We start from the raw sequence: 22456 nt of genomic DNA, 5'->3' as shown, positions 1-22456 counted from the left end.
TGAATGTTTATAGCATCATTACTCATAATAGTCAAAACATAGGAACAACCCAAATGTCCATTGTCATGAATTTATAAATAAAATGTGGCCTATCCATACAATGGAATATTATTAAGCCATAAGAAGGAATGAAGTAGTGATACATACTACAATGTAGATGAACCCTGAAAACATTATGCTAAGTGAAAGATGGCAGTCACAAAAGGTCATATAGTATATGATTCCATTCAGGAGACTTGTGGTTGCTGTGTGGATGGGGAGAAGGGGTCATCGCAAAAGGATTTGAGTTTTCTTTCTGATGTGATGTAAATGTTCAAAAATTGACTGTGGTGATAGTTGCACTTATGTGTAAATATACTAAAGACCACTGAATTGTGCATTTGCAATGAACGAATTGCATAGTATATGAGTTACATCTCAAGCTGTTTAAAAATTTTGTGAAAAGGGAAGAAATCGACTGATTTCAAGAAAGGTAAGCTTAATTACTTTTTTTAAAGAAAGTTTGGCTAAAAAGTCATTTTAAGCTTTCAATGGGGACAAAACCCCACTAAAGATGTTACACATATACACATTGTAACGTGTATTTCTATTGTATAATAGAAATTTGTAATAAGATGCTAGAGCTTCTTGGACAATGTAAAATAATCAAGTGGGAAATTTTTTTAAAATGAAAGTTGCTTTTCCTACACTAGTGACTTGCATTGGAGTTGATATCCTTTGTGGATTGGAAGAACCACACAAAAAAAGAGATTGTTAATAAGTTATGCAAAATGCACAATCCACAGGAAAAAAAATATTCTCTACTCAAAAGATCATTGTCAATTATTATTGGATAGTTATATCTACATTTTAATAATCATGCTAGTGTGCCACGAGCTGTAGGTATAATTTTTACTCAGGGTTCTCTGAGACCTAAAATTTATTTCAAGAGTTCCTCTAGAGTAAACAAATTGGAAAAGACTGCTCTGTAGAGAACTATTCATGCTTTCATTTTTTTCTTTATGAAAATATCAGTAAATACATTTGTATATTTATATTTCCACACTTTTCTTACCCAAAGAATAGCATACTATGCACTATTCTGTATCTTCCTTTTTTCCATTTATTAGGTTGGTGCACAAGTAATTACAGTTTAAAGGTTAAAAATAATTGCAAAAACCACAATTACTTTGCACCAACCTAATAAATGGAAAAAAGCAACATGTACTGGAATCACTCCATAGAGGTGATAGATATCTTGGGCAGCTAGAGCTGCCATAACAAAATACCATAGACAGAGTAGCTTATACAACACAAATCAATTTTCTCAAAGTTCTAGAGGGTAGAACTCCAAGATCAGGATGCCAGCATGGTTGGTTTCTGGTGAGGACTCTTCCAACTTGTAGATTGCCACCTGCTCTGTGTCCTCACATGGTAGTTAGACAGAGTAAGCTTTCTAGTGTCTCTTCTCATAAAGGCACTAATCCACTCATGAGGGCCCCACCCTCATGACCTCATCTAAACATAACTATCTCCTAAAGGCCCCATCTCCAACTATCATCACATTGGGGTTAGAGCTTCAGCGTAAGAATTTTGAGGGGACATAGTTCAGTCATAGGCAATCTCACTGCTTTTACATTGATGTGGTTGCTACTCCATTGCATGGCTATAACGTTCAACTAGGCCCTTTTTAATGGACATGTGCAGTGTTTACAGTCTTTTCTTATTACAGATAGTTCTGCAATGAACTTGTTTGCATGTTGTTACATAGTTTTATCGGTAAGTCTTTGGGATAGATTCCTAGAAGTAGGACTGCTAAATCAAAGGGTAAATGCATATTTAATGCTAGATATTGTCAAATTGCCTTCTGTAAAAATTGTGTCACTTCACATTGCGTGAGCAATATATGAGAGAGCCTGACTCCCATCTCACCATCAGAGTATGTTGTCAAACTTTTGGATTTTTGCCAATCTGATAGGGGAGAAATGTTATATCAGGGTAATTTTAATATGCGCTTCCCTTATTATGAAAATGATTGAGCATTTTTTGCCATTTGCGTTTCTTTTTCTACTATGTTCATATATTTTTGTCATTTTAAACATCAGGAACACTTCAGATATTAGGAGTATTAACCCTTTGTGATATAAGTTGCAAATACCTTTTCCCAGTTTGTCGATTTGTCTTTCAAAAATGTATCTCAGTCTCTCTGTTATGAAAGCATTCAGGCATGCCTCAGAGATGTTGTGGATTTGATTCCAGATGGCTACAATAAAGTGACTATCATAATAAAGAAAGTAGCACAAATATTTTGGTTTCTCAGTGCATATAGAAGTTGTGTTTACACTATACTATAGTCTATTAAGTGTGCAATAGCATTGTGTCTAAAAAAAAAACCCATGTAGATACTTTAATTAAAAAACAGTTTATTGATTTAAAAAAATGCTAACCATCATTTTAGCCTTCAGCGATTCATTTTTTTTATTTTGCTGGTGAAAAGTCTTACCTCAATGTTGAAGAAGGGAGTCCACATGTCTGTTCCATCCAAAAACTGCTGAGTCAAGAGGCAGATCTGCAGGACTGCTAGGTATGGTGCTAAATCTTTTCCTTTTTTTTTTGTTAAGTTTTTTTTTGGGGGGGGAAGGGGTACAGGACTTTATTGGGGAACAGTGTGTACTTCCAAGACTTTTTTCCAAGTCAAGTTGTTGTCCTTTCAGTCTTAGCTGTGGAGGGCGCAGCTCAGCTCCAGGTCCAGTTGCCGTTGCTAGTTGCAGGGGGCAGAGCCCACCATCCCTTGCGGGACTCCAGGAATTGAACCGGCAACCTTGTGGTTGAGAGCCCACTGGCCCATGTGGGAATCGAACCGGCAGCCTTCGGAGTTAGGAGCATGGAGCTCTAACCGCCTGAGCCACCGGGCTGGCCCCAAATCTTTTCCTTTTTAATTATTATGTCTCTAATATGCTTTCTCTTGTATAATATGTGTTGGCTAATGTTTCCAAAATGATGTTTAACCACAATGGAGAGAGTAGCGCTATTTCTGACTTCAATATTTCTACATTAAGTAAAATAAGATGCTAACTGGCAGGTAGTTATATATGTGAAATCAGATTTGAATTAAGTCACGTGCTTTTTATGTTGTCTTGTGGGTTCCCCTGAGAGCAGACAAAGGATTGTATGAAATAGTTCTTTGGGGAAGGTGATCCCAGGGAACATGAGTGAGGAATAAGAGAGAGTGAAGCAGGGAAAGAGGGAAAGCCAATGATGCAAGGATGCATTAACAAATTGACCACCACAGTAGGTAACTGGTGCCTGCCTCTGCGGGACCATCTGAGAAGCTTTAGGAAATGTGCTTCAGAACCGTTTGCCAGGTGATGAAAGAGAGAAGCTTTTATCCCGCGTTGATCAAGATACCTCCTACTGCAGGACTGTACACGTGTAAATGCTGAGGTTTCTGCTAGTATGACATGGTACCACGTCACAGAAGCCCTGGAGCAGACGGTAATGTGTCATCGCATTTTCTGTGGGTCAGGAATGCAGGAGCCACTTCGCTAGATGGTTCTGGCTCAGGATCTCTCCGTGGTGACATTCAGGGCATCCACAGGGTCTGCAGTCATTTGAAGGCTTAATAGGCGCTGGAGGAGTCACATTCAAGATGACTCGTTCACATGGGTGTTGCTAGGAAACCTCAGTTCTTCATCACCAGGGCGTCTCCATTGCTTGCTCCAGTGTCCTCACAATGTGGCAGCTAACTTCCCTGAGAACAAGTGGTCTACAGGGGGAGAGAAATTAAGCTCTGCCTCTTGAAGCAAGAAATATGAAAGAATTTGTGGATATATTTTAAATTCAGCACACCATCCTAACATAGTCCAAATAGATCTGGACTATCTGAATATCTTGAAGGACATCACATTGGTTCGTTATGCCAAAGCATCACGTTAACTGGACCACAGGAGCCAGAAGTGGCAAGTATGTTGTATAGGCTCACAGAATGGGAGCTAAATCCTAGGAAGATTCTGGGGCCCACCACATTAGCAAAGTGGGGAGCCACTGACAAGGAAGCACAATACTTGGTAGCCTCTTTGGTTTCTGTAGAGATAGCATGTTTCATCCTGGGAAAACCTGTTTTCACCTATTTTTTGGATCACTTGGAAGAATGACAACTTCCAGTGGGGCCCAGAGCAAGAAAAGGCTCTACACCTGGTTCATGTGAAATTACAAACAACCCTACCTCTTGGGCCATGTAATCCAGGAGACTTTGTGATAGTAGAGGTTTCTAGGGTGAAAAAAAACAGACCTGTGAGGAGTGAGTGTATGGCAAGCCCGAGACAACTGCATGCTATTCAAAAACCAGCTCCTGGCCTGCTCCTGTGCCATGATAGAGACGGAACATCTGACTATACGACATCCAGTAACCATGTGTCCAGAACTGCCTATTGAGCTGGTTTCTGTCAGACCTACCAAGTCATCAGGATGAGTGAACCCAGCAACAATCCATTGTATAATTGAAGTAGTACTTATGCAGTAGGGCCAGAGGCCAAAGTAAGCTACGCAAACAAGTGGCCTAGACCACTGTGTCATCCTGCAGTCTCACTGCCTCTTCCTGAGATTGCTCGCTGGTAGAGGAGCTAAAGGCCAAGGTTGATTCTTGGATGAACTGCCTTGATATGTGGGTGTTAGCCAAAAGTGGACGGCTCATACAGTCCTGTCTCACTTAGGGGTGACCTTGAAAGAGTGTTGAGGGGAAATCCTCCCAATGGTCAGAGCTTTGGGCAGTATATCTGGTCATGTGCTTTGTGTAGAAAGAGATGTGGCCCAAGGTAAAAATATACACAGACTTGAAGGCAGTGGTTAATGGATTAGTTGATCAAGGTCTTGAGAGGAAAAGGATTGGAAGATTGGGAACAAGAGGTATTAGAAAGAAGCATGCAGATCAAGAATCTGAAATTTTTTCTATAAAGGGTGAGAGGAAACATTTTAGACTTATGGGCTATACGGCTGCTCTTACAACTATTCAGTTCTGCTGTTCTAGTGCAAAAGCAGCCACAGACAATATGTAAATAAATGAGCATGGTTTTGTTTCCGTAAAACTTTACTTACAAAACAGACAGCGGGTGGTTTGGCCTGTGGGCTTTAGTTTGCTGACTCCTGGTATTGATGGTAAGGAAGTGGACAAAAAATGTGAATATTTTTGTGCTACATTTCAATGACTACATGATAGCATCCACCCACAGTAAAGCCACAAGACTACTAAACAGACAGAATGATTTAGCCAGTTGATGGCAGCCATCCTCTGCTATCACCCATCCCATTGCTGACACAATTGGCTCAGAAGTGGAATTGTCCCTGCGGCAGGGTTGGAAGCTCTGAATGGGCCCAAAAGCATGAGCTCCCACCTACCAAAGCTGATCTAGCTACTACTGCTATGCAATGCCCAGCCTGCCAGCAGCAGAGGTCAGCGCTGGGTCCCCGATACAGTGCCCTTGCTCAAGGAGACCAGCCAGCCACTTGGTGCCAAGCTGATTATTGGGTCCCTCTGGAAGGAGCATTGATTTCATCTTGAATTAGCATGTGTTCTAGATAATAGTCTTGCTTTTCTACCTGCAGTGCCTTGGCAACATCCTGTCTGAGGACTTACAGATCTGTGAGTAGGGAATTCTGCATCACACCACCTCTGACCAAGAAACCCAACTTACAGTAAGGGAGGTGTGGCAGTGGCCACATGATAATGGAATCCACTGCTCCTGTCACATACCACATCACTCAGAAGCTTCTGGACTAATAAAGTGATAGAATAACCTTTTGAAAGTCTAGTTGAAGTACCAACTTAGAGATAGACGATACTCAACAGGAATGGGACATCATCCTCTCGGATGCAATATACACCCTAAATTAATGACCATTGTATGGAATTGTGCCCCACAACTACTGCCCAGTTACTTGGGGCTCCTTGTGCCAAGAGACTAGCAAGAAAAGAAAGGAATAACCATACCGTCATGGGTAATTAATTGATTAGGAGATAAGATTGCTATTACCCATGGAGGGTAGGGAAGAATGCATTTTGCACCCAAGTGATTAACTGAGATACTACTTGGTATTACTCCCTGCCCATCTAGATTGAAGATGAGAGAAATCTGGAATTCTAGCCAAGTATGTGTATTACGGGGGAGATTATGGCTTGAGACCAATTGAAGCAGTGAGAGCTATAGTTTGTCCAATAACCTTTCTCTCAAAAGTTTTCCCAGGAAAAGCGGTCATCCAGAACCAGAGAGCTGTTCCCAGAGGGAGTGGACTGCCTACACAAAGGCGGCAGGCGTAAGTGGCTCATGGGATAGACTGCAGTGGATGCTGTAGCGTGCCACACTGAATTCCCCTTGTAGGACAAGGTACGCATTTCCTCAGTGGTCAGGCCTACTGCCACTGGCTCACAGCTGAATCTCCCTAGAAATTGCTCTGGACAAAAGAGGGCTGCCTCACCCAAGATTGTCCCCCTCTGGTGGCGCCCCAAATCAATGTAGGAGTACAAACATCAGGCCCCTTGCCTCAATTTGAGGCAAGTCTAAAAGAATATTCCAGCTCCAGAGCTCCCATGGGATGGACTGAGTTCTCTGTTGCAAACTGCTTTGCAGTTCAACTTTTCCCTCTATCCTAGCCCTGCCTTCCTCACTCCCCTACAGATGCTCCTGAGCCCATTCCCCAGTAAAGCTGCACACAAAGGTCCATCTCAGTGTCTGTTTCCTGAGAGCGTGACCTAGAACTGCTCTTGTAGCTCTCACTCTCCCAGTCTCCTTTGCAGCTATGATACAGCATATATGACCTAGGCTTTGACAGACACAATCACTTTGGACTTTGAATCAGGAGTTAATGATGCAAAGAAACAGAACCACGCCACATGCTCTTTGATGCATTAGTGGTTGCAGCCTGGCTGGGTTTCCCCAGGGCACAGGGCAGCAGTACAGTCGGTGTTTAGAAGCAGCAATATGTGCAGTGGAAACTGTGGCGTGCACTGCCAGCCATGGCAAGTGTCCTGCCCGCACCATTCTGCAGCATGCTTTTGCATCTTTTTATCTTTCACTCCTCTTTAAATATTTTATGAATTGTACTTTTTGTATAAGCACAAAATTTTTAATATATATATCATTTATGAAATACACACACACACACACACACACACACACACACACACACACACGCTATTAGCTTATCTCCAGAAAATAGCACAGCTCACTGCTTGGTATTGCTTCAGATTTCTTTTTTATGTGGCCAATATTCCTTTCACAATTTAGAAAAATAAAAATAGATTAATACTATTTTAAAAAACAGAAAATGACCAGAAATGGGACTGGAAACTTAATACCAGAATTTGTTTATCACAGGTCTCTAGGAAGCAAAATTTAACTCCCTTTGCCAAAACTGGGTGTGTCCACTTGAAGTGGACTTAAAGATACTGGGATACTTTTATAGCTCCAATTAGAGAAAAGTGCTACGGAGTCATCTCTTTCAAAATCAGAGAAAACACAATAAATCACATGTAATTTCCCCAGAAACAATAACACAAAATGATCAGAAGCCAGAAAGTCCATAGTAAACTGAGAAAGAAAAGTGAACTTGGAGGAAAATACTGATAAATTGTCATCTCTATATCTCAACCATGTTCAGATTTCCCCAATTGAAACAAAAGTGTCCCTTACAGCTGATTTATCTGTACAATCAGGACCAGACAGCATTTTCTGGTCCTGTTTCCCTGTTTCATAGATGAGGAAACCCAAGCTTCATGATGCCAAGTTGACTTATCCAAAGGTCCATAGTAATTATCAGAACCCAAATGCAAACCCAAATTCTCATGACTTTGATTTAACATGTTCTCCATCTTGAGAACCACAGAAAAGATGGGTTTATTGCACAACTTTATTTTCAATATCCAAAGAATGCTTAACAATCATTTATTAGAGTGATTCAATAGGATTTTTATAGATGGGAAATTCTTTAACCCATGGAATGAGTAAGCTGTGTACTCTTGCTCAAATATTAACCTATCCATAAAATAATTTAACTCCATATTTGCGAAAAAGACTAAATGACATAACCAGAAAAATTTATTATGAACCTCAGGTATTTGTCATGAACAGACGTGTAGCAATGTGAACAGAACTTCAAATGTATACTTTTATGTGAAGCTGGTTTATGAGTACATGCCAGGAAACTTTTGGACCACCTGGAAGGAATATTTATTCCTTCAGAAATGGTTACTCCAAAAAATGCAATTTGGGGAAAACTTTTTCTGGGTAATTAATGTTACGTGAATGGAATCCAAAACAAAAAAAAGTAAATAACCTTGGACGTTGCAGTCAAGATAGAAACAAAACAAGTTCCCACTCCTTCACCATTCTTATTGCTTCCATTCATGGTCTATTATCAGCAAAACCAACAGTGATTGCTGCAAAAATTATCCCAGATTAGAACCAAAAAACATTTGTTACGCTTTACACTTCATTTGTCAGTTTGCACATGTTGCTAAAATATTTGATCAAATGGACAAAAAATAATGCAACTTATACATATATTCTACTTACTAGAAAATAGCACTCTTTTTTTTTAATTAAAGTTTATTGGGGTGACAACGGTTAGTAAAGTTACATAGGTCTCAGGTGTACAGTTCTGTATTACATCATCTACATATCACATTGTGTAGAAAATAGCACTAGTTTTTAAATTAGCAACACAAAATTGGGTTCGGGAGCAGTTTCAAATTGACATTCCACTACGTTCATGTTCTATCAAATTTTTGTGTGACTTTTATGTATTGCTAAAGCATCATTGAGAGAATAATAAATGATATTTTAAAAATAGGTGGGGAAATCACCCACTTTTTCTACCACATGAACTCCTTTTCATTTTCCTTGAAGATTTTGTCTATATGTATAATTGTAATGATATGGTACCAACAGTTTTTTATTGTGCTATTTTTTGCTTGGCATTATCTGTGTTGCTATGTAGTTCTCTCAAATCTCTATGAAATTTAAGGAGGTAACAGAATCTGAAAAGGTTTTAAGCATTTATATATCTCTACATAGGAATATACAGATATATAGATAATGTATAATAAAAATATCTATATTATATACAGATATATATTTATTCCTCTGTAGGGATATATATTATACATCTACTTATACACTTATATAATGTATATAATAATATATTATACATGTATTCCTAAATTTCTAATTTGATTACAATTTACAAACTCCCCAAATCACATTGCAAAAGGTCAGCAGGTCAAGAGCTCTATGTCACTAAGCATTTATTTAACCTTTTAAACAACACCATTGTGGCAAGACTTTGGAGTGAAAAGTCCAGGTTTTATAAACTCTTGTATTTCTGTGCTTTTGTCTTTTGAGCATTTTCATTGTCACTTTTTCTTGATTTCCTAATAAAGATCTTTTAAGGAAAGTCCCATCTGATCTCAGCAGAAGAAAGGGGTGGAAAAATTTGCCCTCTTCTGGATCATGCAAGTCAGGGAGATCTGAAGGCCCAAGAGGTCAAGTGCAAAGGGTGGCAGGCATGGAAATCACGAAGTCTCCCTGGAATCGGCAGTTGAAACCTTCTGCACAGAGGGAGATAAGAATGAGGGGAGCTAGTGTTGTCTCTGGGCGCCACTGCATTAGTCAGGGTGAACCCTGGTCTACCTGCCTGACAGACGGCAAACTCCCCCAGGCACAAATCTTTTCCTGCACATGCTTAGCACTCTGCCAAATAGTTGTTGAATTAATGAGCAAATGTGTAAATGAACTTGTATCATGGAGAAAGTTTTGAGACATTATAGAACAGTGGAAATATTGATAGCAACTATTAAGTCATTAACTTATTCATTCGATAAGTATTCATTGCACAACTACTATGTGCCAGGTACTGTGCTAGGGGCCACTGGAAACACAGCAATGAACAAAACAAAGCAAAACAACATCACTGTTCTTATGGAACTTACACTGTAGTGAGGGGAGAATTAATCGAGCACTTACCATGGTTCCTCTCAACTCCTGTCCCCTTGTCTGTATTACCAGGGTGAGCATTTACCAATATGATACACTGAACTGTGAGTCATATTTTCATGTACGAGCTGTCTCTGGGGCCAAATCTGATACCGAGTTGACACTTGAAGGATAGGTTGGCCAGGAGTGATTAGGTAAGTGTGTCTTGGCTTGATCTGAACTGCGATGGGCCAATGGCAATCCTAACCTTTTTCAAAGTAAATTTTTATTGATGTCAAACATACATACAGAAAAGTGCAAAAAGTGCAACTGTACAGATGGATGAATTTTCACAAACTGAACACATCTGTGTAACCCCCAGCCCCAAGATGAAGATTTAGAACATTAAGAACAGAACTCATGATCTTCCCACTCTTCTCCTGAAAAGTCCCAATTCTCATTCCTATCCCTATAAATTAGTTTTGCTTGTTTTTGAACTTTGTATAAATGGAATCGTGCAGTATGGACTACTTTGTGTCTGACTTCTTTTGCTGAACAATATTCCTGTGAGATTCATCCATGTCATTGCATGTAGCAGGAGGCTTTTGTTTTTTCTGTTTTGAATTGCTGTATAATGTATCATGTGAATGTAGTACAATTTATGCATCCATTCTTTTGTTGATGGATGTTTGGGTTGTTTCACATTTTGGCTAATACAAATAATGCTGCTGGAAACATTGGTCTCCACATGGCTGGATACCCACTTCCATTGAGTACATACCTAAGAATACAATTGCTGGGTCATGAGATATGCATTTGTTCAGCCCAAGTAGATATTTCCAATGAGTTTTCCAAAATGGTCATACCACGTTATACTCCCACTAGTAGTGTACAATAGTTCCATTGCTCCACACTCTTGACCATACCGGGTATTTCCAATATATATATTATTTCAGTCATTCTGGTGGGTGTGTATAGGAACTCATTATGGTTTTAATTTCTATTTCCCCAATGCCTAATTTTGTTGACTATGTTTTCATATGCTTCTTGGTGTTTGGATATTCTCTTCTCTGAGGTACCTGTTCAAGTTTTTTGCCTAATTTTCTCGTCGGTCAACCGTTCATTTCTTATGGATTTGCCTGAGTTCTTTATGCATTCTACATATGAGTATCTTGTAAAGTATGTGCAATGCAAATATTGTCTTCTAGTTTGTGGCTTGCCATTTTACTCTAATAATGATGTCATTTGAGGAACAGTCATTCTAAAGTTTAATACAGTCCAGTTTGTTTCCCTTTATTGTTAGTGTTTTTGGGTCTTTGCTCACACCAAAGGCATGAAAATATTCTTCTATATTATGTCCTAAAAGCTTTATTGCTTTACTTAAACTTTAGCTCAATCATCCATCTGAAAAATATTTTAGTGTATGGCTTGAATTAGACGTCAAGGTCCCTCCATACGTATGGTTGGCAATGCCATCCTTTCCCCTTGCCTTGCAATGGCATGTTTATTATGAATCATAACTCTCAGTGTGGGTCTGTCTCTAGATTTTTTCCCTTTGTCTATTTGTCTAAACCAGCACCAATAACACATTATAGATGTATCATAAGTCTTGAAGTCCGTCAGGGGTAAGCAAGTTCTTCCACTTTGTACCTGAAGATCATCTCTGCTGTTTTTGGCCTTTCAAATGCCATATAGTTTTAAACTGTAGGTTTTGTTATTATTGAGGTATAGTGAGGCCAACAGATCAGATGACTCCCTTTAAAAAGACAGTTTGGGAGCGGCCGGTTAGCTCAGTTGGTTAGAGCGCGGTGCTCTTAACAACAAGGTTGCTGGTTCGATCCCCACATGGGCCACTGTGAGCTGCACCCTCCACAACCAGATTGAAACAACTACTTGACTTGGAGCTGATGGGTCCTGGAAAAACACACTTAAATAAATAAAACTTGGGGGAAAAAAAAGATAGTTTGTTACTCACCTTGCCAAGAGGAGGGGCACAGCATGCCATGCAGGGCCACACATGAAAGCACCAGAGTTGATTAGGGGGCAGAAGGAGCAAGAAGAAAGCGTGGGCAAAAACTTGTATTGTGGTATTCATGGGAAGGAAGGGGAGGCCGGATTAGCCAGCTAGGCAGGTTTGGGATTGGCTGGTTTGAATAATTTCAGCAGGCTCTGGGGCGTCAGCAGGAGCTGTCTTGGGTTGCCTGGTCTCTGGCCCTGAGTAAATTAGGGCAGAGGAATGTTGGCCTAGAGGACAAGAGCCCAGTGAGAGCCCAGTAAAAGAGGTAGTTGGGAGGTGTGGGCTTTAGATTGGTTGGTTTGCATATGAAAGGCTCATTCACAGGGGAGTCATTTGCTATCTCTAGGAATTAGCTAGCTATGGGAGGGGCAGTCTCTCCTGGGGTGGCAAGGCCCCCAACATGTAAAAGCATCATGAAATACAGAAAATAAAAAAAACATGATTAATATACATGTCAATTTTAGAATCAGCTTGTCAATTTCCACCAAACAAGAAATCTGGAGTTTTTTAATTTGTTTTGTATTGAATCTATAGATCAATTGCAAAGAATTAATATTTCTATAATATTAAGTCTTCCAGTTGCTGAAACCAGAATATTCCTGTCTTTTATTTTTAGTTGAAGTCTTTAATTTCTGTGAGTGATATTTTTTAGTTTTCTATGTAGAGGACTTACATATTTTTTTTCAACTTTCTAGGTATTTTCTAGGTATTTCTAGGTATTTTATATATTTTGATGGTATCTAAATGGTATCTTTTATTTCATTGCTAGAATTAAATATAGAATTATAGAATTAAATTCTATAGAAATATAGAATTAAAATTGATTTTTGGTTTTGACTTTGTATCTAGTGACTTTCCTAATTTCACTTATTAATTCTAATAGTTTTCTATAAAGTCTTTTAAAATTTCCTATATACACAATATGTTGTTTGAGAATAATGATAGTTATTCCAACTCAGATACCTTTTAATTCTTTTGTTTGCCTTGTTGTGTAGTCTAAGATCTGTTACAATGCTGAATAGAAGTGATATTAGCAGACATCTTTTTCTCATTCTGTTGTAAAGGAGAGCTTTCAATATTTCACCATCAAGCATAATGCTTGCTGTAAATTGTTTTGCTTGACAGTGTTTATCATATTAAGGAAATTTTCTTATATTTCTAGCTTGCCAAGAGCTATTTTAAAAATCATAAATGATTGTTAAATTTTATAAAATACTTTTTTATGTCTATTGAGATGATCATATGATTTTTCTCCTTTATTCTGTAATTGTGATAAATTATATTGATTTAATTTTTGAATGATAAACCAACCTTGCATTCCTGGAATAAATCCAATTGATTATATTACCCTTTTAATGTAAAGCTGAATTCAGTATATTAACATTTTATTTTGAATTTTTACATTTATGATAATGAGAAAGATTTGCTTCTAACATTCTTAAATATCTTTGTTAGTTGTAATATCAAAATTATGCTGACCTCATAAAATTAGTAAATAGAGGGGGTTCCTGTTTTTTCTGTTGTCTGGAAGAGTTTATATAAAATCGTCTAGTAGTATCCTAGGGCTGTCCTAACAAAGTAACATAGTTACTTAAAGCAACAGAAATGTATTCTTTCACAGTTCATGGGGCTAGAAATCCAAAATCAAGTTGTCAGCAGGGTTAGTTTCTTCTGAAGGCTCTGAGGGAGAATCTGTTCCATGCCTCTTGTGATAGTTCATTTTATTCCAGTATGACCCCATCTGTAACTAATTACCCTTGCAATGACCCTATTTCCAAATGAGGTCACATTCTGAGATGCTGGGGGTTAGGACCTCAACATATTCTTTTTGGGGGAGACACAATTTAACCCATAACAGATTGTGTTATTATTTTTTTAAGTTTGAAAGAATTAATTGGTTAAATAATCTGGGCTTGGAGCTTATATTGTGAGAAGATTTTAAATCATAGATTCTACTTTTTTTAATAGTATTCAGATTTTTCAGTTGTTCTTATGCCAGTTTTGATAGCTTGAGTTTTTAAGGAATTTCTCCATTCTTCTAAATTTTCTAGTTCATTAGCATAGTTGTTCATAATATCCTTTTACTCTTTAAATGTTAATATGTTTAATGTCTGATGTTCCCCTTTCATTACTATACTATACCTTCTCTCTTAAAAAATATATATATGTATAGTTTTAAATTTCCAAACATTTTGAGATTCTCTAATTTCTTTAAACTTTTTTGTTTTAGCTTATCTCCACTGTGATCAAAGAACATACTCTACATGGCAATTCTTTGAAATTTGAACATGTACATATAAAGTATGCAGATTCTGCAGTTATTAGTGCAATGTTTTGTAAATATGTCAAGTTTATGAATTGCATTGTTCAAGTCTTCTACATCCTTATTGAATTTTTTGTGGCTTATTCTATCAGTTACAGAAAGACGTATGTTAAGATTGCCTGCTATGCTTGTAGTTTTGTCTATTTCTCCCTCTAGTTCTGTTTTTCTCTTCATATATTTTGAAGCTATGTTATTAGATAAATACAAACTTTCAATTGTTATATCTTCCTCTTTTATAATTATGAACTATATCTCTTGTCTCTGTTAATATTCTTGTTTTAAAGTCTACTTTGTCTAGTGATAGTATAGATGGATCAGCTTTTTTAGGTTACTGTTTTCACATTTATCTTCTTCCATCCTTTTACATTCAACCGACTGTATCCTCACATTACAGGTGTACTTTGTAAGCAGCAGATAGTTGCTTATTAAAAATATAATCAAAGGGGTAGCCGGGTAGCTCAGTTGGTTACAGCATGGTGCTAATAACACCAACATTGCTGGTTCGATCCCCACATGGGCCACTGTGAGCTGCGCCCTCCTAAAAAAATAATAATAAAATAAATAAATGAATAAAAATACAATCTAAGAATCTTATCTTTAAATTTGGAGTGTTTAGATAATGTATATTTAATATAATTACTGATACATTTGACTTTAATCTATCATTTTAACGTTTTTGTTTTTCCCATTTTTTTTTTATTTTATCGCCTTTCTTGCTCATTAGTTTGTTAGTGATACATTCTTTAATTTTATTCTATATTATCCTAGAGATGACAACATGCATCCTTGACTTAGAGGAGTATACCTTAAATTAGTATTTTTACCACTTCTCAGATAACCCTAGTTCAGTTTCATTCTGCTGCTCCTCCTCTGCCTTTTGTGCTACTGTTGTCATGTATTTTAATCTTACACATATGTTAAACCACACAAAAATTATTGTTTCAAACAATCAATAATCATTTATATTTATCCATATGCTTATCTATTTTGATGCCCTTCATTACATCTTGTTTTACCATGCTTTTTAGTGGAATCATTCTCCTTCTGCCTAAAGAATTCCCTTTGATGTTTTTCCAGGGAAGGTCTACTGGTAATAAATTCTCGCAGTTTTCATTTGTCTGTAGTTGCCTTTATTCCTTCATCTTCATTTTAGTGCTTTCATTTTCATTGGATATCATATTCCAGTTTGGCAGCTATTTTTCTCAACACTGAAAGAAGCCATTCCATTGTATCCCTTGAAAAGTTAGGTGTTACTCTTACTTTGAGTGTTTTTATGGGGTTGTTTTAAAGATTTTCTTTTTGCCTTTGAATTTCAGCAGTTTGACTATGATGTGTCTGGTTCTGTTTTTTTGTTTCGTTTGTTTGTTTGTTTTTATCCCACTGTCATCTGTTGAGCTTCCTGAATCATCTGTATCTTAATGCCTTTAGTCAATGTTGGAAAACTCCCAGCTGGAATCTCTTCAATTATTACTTCTGCCTCATTTTATCTCTCTTTTTCCGGACTCAAATTTTTTTCTTTGTGCTTCAATCTGGGATATTTTCTATAGACTCTTAGAGTAGGCAGAATTTTAATATGGCTCCCATGAGCTTTGTTTTCTAGGGTTAATCCGTGATTATGTTGTGGTACATACGTGTGCACATATATTTTCAACTCTTTGGCTATATACCTAGAAGTGGGATTGCTGGGGCATATGGTAACTATATATAACCATATGATGAATTTCCAGTTTCCCAAAGTGAGTACACCATTTTACATTCCCACCAGCAGTGACGAAGCTTCCAATTTCTTCACAGCCTCACCACCACTTGTTGTTATCTCTCATTTAGCCATTCTAGTGGATGTGAAGTGGTTTTTCATTGTGGTTCTGATTTGCCTGTGTATGACAGACAATATGTTGATAAACTTTTCACGTGTTTATTGGCCATTCATTTATCTGCTTTGAAGAAATGTCTATTCAGATCCTTTCCCAATTTTAAAATTGGGTTATTTGACCTTTTATTATTGAGTTGTAATAATTCTTTTTAAGTTTTTAAATTTTTTAAATTTTTAAAATTTTAAGTGTGTTTTTCCAGGACCCATCAGCTCCAAGTCAAGTAGTTGTTCCAATCTAGTTGTGGAGGGCGCAGCTCACACTGGCCCATGTGTGGATCGAACCAGCAACCCTGGTGTCATGAGCATCATGCTGTAACCAACTGAGCTAACTGGCCACCCTAATTATTTATATATGCTAGATCCAAGTCCATTATTAGGAAAATGACTTGTAAAAGTTTCCTCCCATTCTGTGGGCTGTCTTTTCACTTTTTTGATTGTGTCCTTTGAAGCACAAAATATTTTAGTTTTGGTGATGCTCAATTTATTAACTTTTTCCTTTGCTGCTTGTACTTACGGTAACATATTAACTGCAACTTTACGTGAAAATGCAGACCTCACTTCTTGTTTTAGCTTCTGGTAACATGGAAAGTGCTTTTTTTGTTGTTTGTTTGTTTTAAAGATTTTATTGGGGAAGGGGAACAGGACTTTATTGGGGAACAGTGTGTACTTCCAGGACTTTTTTTCCAAGTCAAGTTGTTGTCCTTTCAATCTTAGTTGTGGAGAGTGCCGTTCAGCTTCAAGTTGTTGTCCACAGGCAACCTTGTGGTTGAGAGCCCACTGGCCCATGTGAGAATCGGAGTTAGGAGCACGGAGCTCCAACTGCCTGAGCCACTGGGCCGGCCCCCACATGGGAAGTTTTTAAAGCAGCTCAACAGTAGTTGTGATTCAAATAACTTTAGTTATCATCAAGATGACTTAATGCAGTGTAAGTTTCACATATAAGGGATTTTTTCCCCTTTTATTTTCACATTAATTCAGATAGAAACATTATCCAGACTGCAGCAAAAGCTATTTTTCAAAGTCATTTAATGTTTGATAATAGCAATTGAGAGCAGTTGTTCTTGTTTTAAAAAATTTCAATCTCAGTCCTGAGCTCAAAAAATCACAATAAAATCTTACCATGACTAAGCCATTAAACGGCTGTGTGGTAGGGCAAATCAGTATAGTCAGCTTCTATTTCTGACAAAAATACACAAAATTCATGATAGTGAAGTCCACAAGAGCAAATAAAGTTCACCATCAACATTACTGGTTCAGTAATGTGTAATAGATTCAAGTATTTTCTACAAGTATTTGTTGGTAAGTAATATAATAAACACCACATGCTATACATACCTTGATTTTCCATAAGCTCTGTAAATTTGTCCAAGTAAGCCATTTCCTGCCACACGTATTTTTGCCTCTCTCAGTTGTAATACATCTTAGCAGATTCCACTTCAGATTGCACTGATTTAGTGTTTTCTTAACTTCTTTGGAAATAGTCTTACTTGTAGCTATTCCATACAGACTATTCATGAAGGCTAGTTCTTCAATCACTTCAAATTTGTCATTGACTCTGTGAATAAACAATAACTGAATAGTATTGTCAACATATATTAATTCATCAAGAGCCAAGGAAAACCATTTGAAATCATTTGCCTTGCTTTCTAATTGACTTTTGATGTTCCCTATGTCCTCAGCTCTTAAGGCTAATAGCTCTATGCAAGTTTATTTTCTCTGGACACGTTTTTTGGGGGTTTTTTTTGGCTACTGCAATCAAACACAATTTCATTAATTCACCATCAGTAAATAGCTTTTTTGCTTGATTGACAAATGAGCCTCTAGAAAGTTACTTTGTGAAGAAATTTTTCTGTGATAAGATATTGTTTTCAATTTTCTAACCCTTTCATCTACGTTGGGAAAATTGTGGTGAATGTTTAATCTTTTGATGTTGACATATATTCTTTTAGTATAGCTGGTGGTATTGCATAATAAACAAAATGCTTTACCATCTAATAGAATAATCCATTCTCCATTATGCCTTAAAACACAATATCCATAGTCCACTTTTCTGGTTCTGATATGATGGGTATGCATCTGATAATAAAAGAAATAAAATAAAATGTCTTGGTACAGTAGTATACATGCATTTGAAACACTGCATCACTACAATTTGTAGTGCAGTAAGCAGAGGTATAAAGCAATGAGAGCACCACATACAGTCTTTATTGCAACTTCTAAACTCTGGCATTATAGTGTGAAAGCAGCTATAGGCAGTATGTAAACTAATGAGTGTGGCTATCTTTCAATAAAACTTCATTTATCCACAGTGAAATTTGAATTTCATATAATTTTCATATGATAAACTATTATCCTTCTTTAATTTTTTTTTGAACCATTTAAAGATGTAAAAAACATTCTTAGCTTGCAGGCCCTATAGAAACATGCAGCAGACTATCTTTTGCTTGCTCTAGACGGTTGCTTTTGTTTGGCCATTATACCTGGTATTACAAATCGCCAAATGTCCAGAGGGGATAAAACAGAAGTAAATATAAACTCACTTCAATGAAATTCTCTTCCCTTTGGTATCTTGACTGCGTGAGTCGTGACTGATTTGGTTGATTCTAATGCCTTTAAATCAGCTGGGGGTAGTTGTTTTATTTGGGTATTTTATTCAGCACTTATAGTTGTTTTTGATGGAAGAGTCACTCTGACATCAATACTCCATTAGAATGGAAAGCAAAATCTATGTATGTTCACTTTAATCTGTTACTTTCATTCACAATTACGAGCCTCTTTCCACAGTGACAAACATATTTCTATAATGTCATACAGTATTTCAGGGGATGAATGCACCACTGATTTTATTTAACAATTCCCCATTTGGGGACATTGAGATTGTTTTCAGCTTTTCATTGTGATGAAAACACATCTACAGGTTTCCTTGTGTATCTGGTTATTTCTTAGTATAAAATTCTAGACGTGCATAGATGAGTCAAAGGTTCACACTTTTAAAGCTTTTTCATTAAGTATTGCCAAACTTTCCTTCAGAAATGTTACACAATGGCATGCCCAGAAGCTGTATTTTTCTCAGTGCAGGGCCGCCAATGCTGGGTGTTGTTATTTGTTTTTACCTTTGCCAATCTGATAGATGAAAAATGATACCTCTGTGCTGTTTCAATTTGCATTTCTTCGAGGTTGATAGGTATGGTGAGCTGATAATGGCTCCCTCCAAAGATACGTCCCAGTACTAATCCCTGGAACCTGTGAATGTTACCTTATAAGGAAAAGGGGTCTTTGCAGATGTGATTAAGTTAAGGCTCTTGAGTGGGGAGATTATCCAAGATTATCTGGGTAGTCCCTAAATGACAACACAAGTGTCTTTCCTTATAAGAAGGAGGCAGAAAGAGATTTGACAGAGACAAAGGAGAAGGCAATGTGACCACAGAGGCAGAAATTGGAGTGGAGAGATCTCAAGGAATGCCAGCAGCCACCGGAAGCTGGAAGAGACAAGGAATATATTCTCCCTAGAGCCTCAGGAGGGAATGGTCCTGCCAACACCTTGATTTTTTTTTTTTTTTTAACACCTTGATTTTGATTTAGGGAAACTCATTTCGGACTTCTGGCCTCCAGAACAGTGAGAGAATGCATTTCTGGTGTTTTAGCACACCAAGTGTGCAGTGATTTGTTATACAAGCAACCATGGGAAACCAATACAATAGGCTTTTTACATGTTTATGGACCACATGAAAACGTTTTGACTTTTAAAAAATGAAACCTCACACAATAATATGAACAGTATAATTCTATTTATGTGAAAGTAAATCTGAATATTTGTATATGTGTTTACATGTGTACATAACTGCCTAGGAAAATATTTGGAAGGATATACACCAAACCAGTAGCAGGAGGGAGGTTAAACTGGAGGGAGTGCGAAAAGTGGGGGAAGAGGAACTTTTACTCACCCCCTCAAGACACTACTCGAGATACATTTACATTGTTTGAAAAAGTTATGAGACTATATTCATGTGTTGTGTAAAAAAAGATAAGGTGCTTGTTGTAAACAATAAAATACATAGGAAGTAGACAACAAAACCGTCCCTCTCCTCTCACCTATCTCCTTTCCTAGAAATATTGCTAATAATTTGGTGTGCATCCTCTCAGACATTTTTTCTATGCAGAAACAAATATATGTATGAATTAAATAAAAATGAAAGAGTGCGTGCCATATATACTGTCTTTCCTTTTAGGGTGTTTCTCCAAAATCATTCCAGGATCCATATGTACAAGGGGCTTCATTCTGCTGAGCTGGTAAGAAAGACCCAGAACTCATTTTACGGACTTCCCTGCTGCTTTGAACTTTTTTTGTATCTGTGACTTTGTCCATATGTGGCGGGATAGCTGTAGAAAACTCCTCTGCCAGTTGTGTTTCAAACGGTTTTAGGTATTCCCACACTGCCTTCCAGTCTGCTTTTAAAATGTAAGCTCTCATCAATGGTTCCCCAATGTGGATGACACAAGATCCACTTTTTCAAACGTTCCCAGACTGGTTGGAGAGGGATGTTACCTTAATATTATTATAACAGGCATTTCTTTAAGTATGAGGCTGGCTGGGTACTTTTCATATACTGATTGGTTACCAAAGTGAATTTGTGAATGGCTTCAGAGGTCACTGGGCAGAGAACTTTCCTTCCAACGAACCAAATCTGAATCCTTTCTGAACCCAACAACCGTGTGTTATTTGGTTAAGGACCTAGTGTGGAACCATGGGGCGAAAGTGGTCTTTGGGATTTCAGGTGACTCTGGACACCTGAACAAGATAAAAAACCTGGACGTAGGGCGGGAGGCACGTTGGAACCCCACAGGAAAGAGTAGCGGAGGACCGCCCAGCATATTTCAGGGTGCCATAAATTTTCCTCCCAGTCTGCTCCATGCATCTGGCGAGGGCGACCAGGCCCGGCGGGATCCCGGGCGCTCTGAAGAACTCCAGGCAGAGTGTCGCCGGCTAGTCTGTGTGTCCGAAGCTTTCCCACAGGGGGCACTGCCGCCTGCCAGCGCGCCGCTAGGGTTGGAGGAGGTGTGGAATCGGTGCGGGGTTCTGGGGGTTCTTTGGAAGAAAGTTAGGGGCTGCCTAGGGGTGGGGGCGGGACTCCAGCGGTTCGCGGGCGGGTGGGGGAAGGGCCGCCGGGGGTCCGAGGTGGGGCGAAGGGGAGGGGGGCCAGGGCCAGTCTGGGGGTGAGGGCCTGGCGCGCGGCGGGGAGGCGCAGCGCCCGGAAGGTGTGAGCGAGCGGTGTGCGAGTGTAAATGCGAGTGAGTGTGTGTGCGCCGGGGCTGGCGGGGCTCCGCGCAGCGCGCGGGTGTCAGCTTGCAGCCGGGCTCCTCCCTCCGGCCCCCCTGCTCAGCCCCGCGGGCCCTCCTTCCTGCCCCGCTTGCCCCTCCCCGGCGGGCCAGGCGCTGGGACGCCCCGGCGGAGCAGGCGGCAGCGGAGAGTTGGGGAGCCCTGGCCTCCGCGCTGCCGGAGGGGCCCGAGCCGAGCCGCCCCCGCTCGGCCCGGCGGTGCCGGCTCCGCTTCCCGCCGGGCCACGCCCTGTCAAACTTTGTTGCTGCGGCCGCCGCGGCGGCGAGCGGAGCAGCCGGGCGAGCGGGAGGGAGGGGCGCCGGGCCGGGCGCGGGCGGCGCGGGGCTCGCAGTGCGGCGGCCCCGGCCCGCGGCCCCACCATGCCCCAGCTCGGCGGCGGCGGCGGCGGGGGAGGCAGCGGCGGCAGCTCGGGCACCGGGGCGACCAGCGGAGGGGACGACCTCGGGGCGAACGACGAGCTGATCCCCTTCCAGGACGAAGGGGGCGAGGAGCAGGAGCCGAGTAGCGACAGCGCCTCGGCGCAGCGGGATCTGGACGAGGTCAAGTCGTCCCTGGTCAACGAATCAGAGAACCAGAGCAGCAGCTCGGACTCAGAGGTAAGGAGGCTCCGGCGGCCGACCCCGAGGACCCCGGCTCGGCGCCCGCTCACCCGCCCTCGCCTTTGTGTCTCCTCTGCAGGCGGAGAGGCGCCCGCAGCCCGCTCGGGACGCCTTCCAGAAGCCGCGGGACTATTTCACCGAAGGTACGTGCCGGCCCGGGCAGCCCCCGTTCCCGGGCCCCGCGGTGCTCGGCGCCGCTGTTGGGGCCGCCCCCGGTTCGCGCTCTCGTGGCGCTGCCCCTGCTGTCCGCCCCTCTCGGCGGCAGCGGTCCTGGGGCGCGTGTGGGGGGCGCTCGGGTCCTGGGGCCCCTGCTGCGGTGTTGTCGCGGGGGCCGGATCTCACCCCGTCTTGGTCTTGTCCGC

At 40.0% G+C, this 22456-nt stretch overlaps 1 protein-coding gene across 1 annotated transcript in view; it reads left to right on the top strand.

The window, feature by feature from the left end:
• The first annotated feature begins 21634 nt into the window (after window positions 1–21634).
• Window positions 21635–22456, top strand: part of TCF7L1 (transcription factor 7 like 1) — a 155095-nt gene continuing 154273 nt past the window's right edge. Inside the window, exons 1-2 of the mRNA XM_033125566.1 lie at window positions 21635–22091; window positions 22174–22237. Of these exons, the coding sequence (XP_032981457.1) occupies window positions 21855–22091; window positions 22174–22237 (301 nt within the window). The 5' untranslated portion in view covers window positions 21635–21854. The remainder of the gene's footprint in view (window positions 22092–22173; window positions 22238–22456) is intronic.

The sequence above is a fragment of the Rhinolophus ferrumequinum genome, chromosome 13 (assembly GCF_004115265.2).
Source record: "Rhinolophus ferrumequinum isolate MPI-CBG mRhiFer1 chromosome 13, mRhiFer1_v1.p, whole genome shotgun sequence".
In the NCBI taxonomy this organism is placed as follows: domain Eukaryota; kingdom Metazoa; phylum Chordata; class Mammalia; order Chiroptera; family Rhinolophidae; genus Rhinolophus; species Rhinolophus ferrumequinum.
Note: the sequence above shows the minus strand (reverse complement) of the source record. Positions and strands in the feature narration are given on the sequence as shown.